Source organism: Eutrigla gurnardus (assembly GCF_963514095.1).
Source record: "Eutrigla gurnardus genome assembly, chromosome: 9".
Lineage (NCBI taxonomy): Eukaryota > Metazoa > Chordata > Actinopteri > Perciformes > Triglidae > Eutrigla > Eutrigla gurnardus.
Window position 1 is genome coordinate 3323070 of NC_139923.1, and position 5860 is coordinate 3328929.

General features: G+C 43.1%; 1 protein-coding gene across 1 annotated transcript; it reads left to right on the forward strand.

Moving 5' to 3' along the window:
- Window positions 1-1666: 1666 nt before the first annotated feature.
- On the forward strand, window positions 1667-5001 carry LOC311018354 (E3 ubiquitin-protein ligase TRIM21-like). The gene is made up of 2 exons (XM_084017279.1): window positions 1667-1786; window positions 3024-5001. The coding sequence occupies exon 2, from the start codon at window positions 3033-3035 to the stop codon at window positions 4527-4529; it is 1497 nt and encodes a 498-aa protein (XP_083873405.1). The 5' UTR covers window positions 1667-1786; window positions 3024-3032; the 3' UTR covers window positions 4530-5001.
- Window positions 5002-5860: the final 859 nt, after the last annotated feature.

Here is a 5860-nt window from a genome sequence, read left to right on the forward strand (position 1 = left end):
TTGGAAATTAACATGTTGCTAAAATCGGCTAAACTGGAGTGCAGAGGGCCCAAATCCAAGACTGGAACAACGGCGGTGGAGGAGGACAGGTCCAGCAAAGCAGTGGGAATGGCTCAGCAGGGTGCCTGGACTAGATGGGAACAAGCTGTGGAGAGGAAGATCACGTGGGCTGACCTCTGGTGGGCAGAGCCACATCACATCAAGTTCCTTCCAGGCAGTCTATGACGTCCTACCCAGCCTATCTAACCTGCACACCTGGGGTTTTGTTGATACACCAGGATGTGCCCTGTGCCAGAGAAAGGGAACCCTTGAGCACATCTTAAGCTGCTTCCCAAGAGCTTTGGGCGAAGGCCAGTATCACTGCCGGCATGACCAGGTGCTCAAAACAATAGCAGTGAGCATCCAGGTCACCATCAGTTGCTGCAGGCGGTCAAAGCCCTCCAAGACAACCATCAGCTTCATCAGAGCCGGAGAGAAGCCAGTTAGCTCATCCTGGGTAACATCAGGGCTTCTAAACAAACAAACCTGAATGTGGACTTGGGCAGACAGCTGAAGTTCCCCCAGCATGTAGTCAAGACCACCCTGAGAACTGACATTGTCTTGGTATCCGAGGCAACAAGGAACCTGGTCATGTTGGAGATCACTGTGCCATGGGAAGATCAACTGGAGGAAGCTTTCGAGAGGAAAAGGGAGAAGTATGATGGCCTTGTCAGCGACTGCCACAACCAAGGCTGGAAGGCAAGGTGCTTACCTGTGGAGGTGGGGTGCAGAGGCTTTGCGGGGCAGTCCCTCTACAAGGCCTATACTGCACTCGGCATCACAGGTGAGAGAAGGAGAAGGGCCATTTGCAACAGCACAGAGGCTGCAGAGAAGGCATCGAGGTGGCTCTGGATCAAAAGAGCAGATCCGTGGACAAATGCTGCTAGGGCACAAGCTGAGGCCTGATCAACCTCAGCTGGGTCGCCTGATGGAGGGTGTCTGATGTTTTGAAAGACCCGAAACACCCAATGAAACCAGGTACATCACTGATGATGTGCCCTAGCTTAGCATCAGTAGATGTAACATTACTAATTTTAAATTGTAGTAATTTTCTGTTAAAAAATGGGAAATAACTATAAAGGTATACTGTATAAAGGTATACAGCATGCCCAGCATGAGAACAAAAAAAGGCAAAACATCCTTCATCCCACGCAACATCCTGCTGCTAAATAAGCTCTAATACAATCTTATTTACTTTTTTTTTAACAATTGTTAACTTTTTCTTTGGCTTTTTTTTTTTTTTTAAACATGCACCATATGATGCCTTGTGATATAATATATTGATTTGAAGTTATCTTTTTTCTTATGAGATGTTTATTTTGTCTTGTATGCTTGTATGATCTCAAATAATCATTGATTTATAACAGAGAGATCTGTAATAAACAACTCCATGAAATATGGGAGACATGCTTCTGCAGAAATACCACTCAGCGGTTTTGCTATCATTTTGTACTTCCTGGGGATACATGACTCTCTTCGAAATTATAAACCATCTGCGTTTTCTTGCAGACTCTGGAAAGTAATTAAGACCTCTCTCTCACTCTAACTGAGTTTTCTACTGACAGAGGCGGAGCAGCACTGAGAGAGGAGAGCTGCGACGTGACGTCACGTTTCCTGAAACGAAACTGAAAGTTTGAGACAGCGGAGCTGCAGTCGGGTCGAGACTCTCTGTTTGTCCCTGAAGGAACGTTCACCTGAATCCAGCAGGTTCTCCTCAACAACACAGCAGAACTTGTGACAAACACTGGTGAGTACCAGACCTGACCTGCAGAGACTAAACGCCCTCACTCAGTGTTCGGTCAGCATTTAGTTCAAACCACACTTCAGAACAAAGGACAAACACCACAAGCTAAACGCTTACTAGCATTTGGCTTGTCTAATATACACAGTATGTTAGTATCTCATTTGCTTGTCAAAGGCACACCGTTGGAGTTTGACAACGTGAATTGTTGCACACTTTGGAAAATACTGTAGCCTTGAACTTTAACCCCTTTCTCTTAATGTCTCCTGGCTCTGTTTGTGAGGCATCACAGCTGATCATATTTACTGTGTTTCAACTACTAAACTCAAAAGCTCGACAAGAAGTTCCACTTTGGACAAATGGGATTTCATTTCAAATGTTAAAAAGATGGTGAAATAACTACATTATGATGGTGATTTGTAAGAAGTCTTTGTTAGGTCTGCAAGACAACATCCAAACAACTTTTGTAATGCTGAATGGCATTTATGAATGAAGCTCCAATTGATCAGTGCTTGGCTGTGCAAACGTTGTAGCTATAGTCAGTCTATGCTGCGTTCAAGTGCTCCTCTAAAGCTCAGACATAGCCAATTCAGAGAGAAATACAAGGATAGAAACGTGAAATCACGCAAAATTGTATTGCAAACCGTAAATACCTCAATTCACAAGTGCGTATTGAACTGTGCATGGCGGTTCAATATAATATTGAGAACCGTTGCATCCCTAATAATTATTAATATTTCTACTGCAAACTCTGCTCTGTTTGTATCAGGAAAACACAAAGTTGAATGTTTCCAAAGTTACTGTTAGAACTGTAATGTATTATTAAGTACTCATATTGGTACTCGTTATCGACAAGTACTGGAATTTAAGTACTTGTACTTGGTCTGAATAAAAGTGGTATGTGCATCCCTATTTGTAGAGGCTTCAAATTCTGGTGTATACACCTTCTGTCATTTATCTTCCTGTTCCCGCAACAATATACAGAGAGGCAATGTATCTCCCCTCTGTAACACAACCTCTCATGACATCACAGGGGCAATATCATAACAGCATTATACCTTATCTTATGATATTCAACTAATCATAATAATAACTGTCAACAATCAGTAGTTAATCACGCACTGAAAATGAATTGTCAACCACAGTGTTTATTCAATCCTGCCATTTTGTTAAGTGTGTTTTCATCAAATAATGAAAATATATGTAATAACAGTTTTGTTTTTTTCACACCTTTTGTCCTCAGAGTGTAGACATGTCAGCTTCCAGCTGTCTGCTGACTGAAGATCAGTTTCTGTGCTCCATCTGTCTGGATGTCTTCACTGATCCAGTCAGCATACCATGTGGACACAACTTCTGTCAAACCTGCATCACCGAACACTGGGATAGTAATGTCCAGTGTCAGTGTCCCATGTGTACAAAGGTTTTTAACATCAGACCTGAGCTGCATGTCAACACGTTCATCTCTGAGATGGCTGCTCAGTTCAGACAGTCATCTCAACAGAAAGCCAGCAGCAGCAGCAGCTCAGAGCACCAAGAGTCCAAACCAGGAGAAGTTCCCTGTGACGTCTGCACTGGAACCAGACTGAAGGCCCTGAAGTCCTGCCTGGTGTGTCTGGTTTGCATCTTCATGCTTTGGATGGTTTTAGACCACAAGACACACATTGTTGTTGTTCTGAAAGAAGAATATGAAGGGAAGAAGGCCGAGCTGGAGAAGACAGAGGCTGAAATCCATCAGATGATCCAGAAGAGACGACTGAAGCTCCATGAGATCAAACAGTCAGCGGAGCTCAGTAAGGAAGATGGAGACAGAGAGATGGCAGATGGTGTTCAGGTCTTCACCGCTCTGAAGGAGTCTGCTGAGAGAAGCCAGGCCGAGCTCATCCACACCATCAAAGAGAAGCAGAGGAAGACAGAGAAACAGGCTGAAGGCTTCATCAAAGAGCTGGAACAGGAAATCTGTGAGCTGAAGAAGAGAAGCACTGAGGTGGAGCAGCTCTCACGCTCTGAGGACCCCCTCCATCTCCTCCAGAGCTTCCCATCCCTAAAAGCTGCTGCACCCACCAAGGACTGGACAGAAGTCAGCTTCTCTCCACCTTCGTATGAGGGGACTGTGAGGAGAGCTGTGATTCAGCTGGAGGAGACGCTTAATGAGGAGATAACTTATCTGCTTTTTGCTGAGCTGCAGAGGGTCCAGCAGTATGCAGTGGATGTGACACTCGATCCTGATACAGCTTATCACCAACTCTCTCTGTCTGACGATGGGAAACAAGTTCATGATAGTGAGGAATGGATATATGACTCAGACAATCCAGAGAGATTTGATGGAGATTGTTCTGTTTTAGCAAAGCAGAGTTTCTCTTCAGGAAGATTTTACTACGAGGTTCAGGTCAAAGGAAAGACTCAGTGGTCTCTAGGCGTGGTCAGAGAGTCCATCGACAGGAAGGGAGTCATCATGTTGTTGCCTGAGGAAGGTTTCTGGACCATATCTATGGTAAATAATAATAGGTATTTTGCTCGTGTTCGATCAGTCCGTCTCTCTCTGAAGTCTGAGCCTGAGAAGGTGGGGGTGTTTGTGGACTATGAGGAGGGTCTGGTCTCCTTTTATGACGTTGATGCTTCAGCTCTGATCTACTCCTTCACTGGCTGCTCCTTCACAGAGAAACTCATCCCGTTCTTCCGTCCTGGTTTTTCACGTGATGGTTTAAACTCTGCCCCACTGATCATCTGGCCTGTCAATCACACTGAGTAGGAACAACACACATGCTGTTTTAAAAGATTCTTATCAATGCCTTTTTTCTGTTTTCAGTTCCAGTTTCTATTTGTAGGGTTTTTTTTATATAACATTAATTTTACACTTTATTCACAATCTTTTAGACATTTACATACATTTATTCTAAACATGAGATGGAGTGTATCTGTAATATAGAATAAGAGCACGGTTGGGAGGGTGTCTTTAAAATTGGAATCCGATACAATTACAAAATACCCGTTAAAATATGTAATCAGCAACTTAATCAAGTGAAATCTGATTACTTTCTGTTACTTTTGGATGACCTCAATACCACTTGTGCAAATAAAGACAAGAGTAAAGATGCTGGAATGTCACCATTATGTTATAGGCAACGAAGAAAACTAAATGCTACATTACTATATGTAATGTAGCATTTAGTCCTGTATGTCCTAATCTAAGTCTGGTATAGACCACTTCTTCCCTTCTGCTTAGACTCAGTGAATTAACCCTTTTCCCTGTCACATTCTTCTGATATTTATGGTAGTGTCTTGTATTAAATTCTGCCTCCCATTCCCTTTGCCATTTTTGTACAGTTACTGATTTGATTATAGATTTTGCTTCACTCTTTCCCATTGGAACATTAATTCCTATATATTTGTTTTTCAACATCTTTTTTTGCCATTTTATCCGCCTCCTCATTGCCTTTAATGCCTATATGAGCTGGAACCCAACAAAACTGGATACTGATTCCAAGGTTCCTGAGCTGTAGTAATAAATATTTAATTTCAATAATCAGATCTTCCCTTGAAGAGTGACCAGTATCTAGGCAAGCTGCCATGGAATCTGTACAGATCACATTTCTCAGTGTCTTAACCTCTTCAATCCACCTAAGGGCTGTTATTAACCCAGTCATTTCAATAGAGTATATAGATCAAAATTACTTAGTCTATACCCCTCTCTTTTATTAAATTCTTGGATATATTGTGGAAGTGCGGTAAACAACGACACCAGGAGACGAAGGCAGGTTGAGTTGGTTTACTTTGCACAAAAAAAGACGGCTACAAACAATACACATCCAGCCAGGGGCCATGTGTGTCGGCAACAGACTTTCTCCTTCCTCTACCTGCCCTCTCTCTTAAAGGCGCAGGTGACCGGGTGAATGTCTCCCTCTAATGCCCCTTAAAGTGTAAGTTTGGCGGAAATTGAGAATAAAGCTATTTTCTGAATGAAAATACATCAACTAAGCCGTGGAGGAAGTAATTTTCGCTCATCACGCAGTTCAGAGCTAGCACGGGCGGGAGCTAGAGTCCAAAATCGCAAACAGTGGGTTGGGGCCAACAGCCACACGC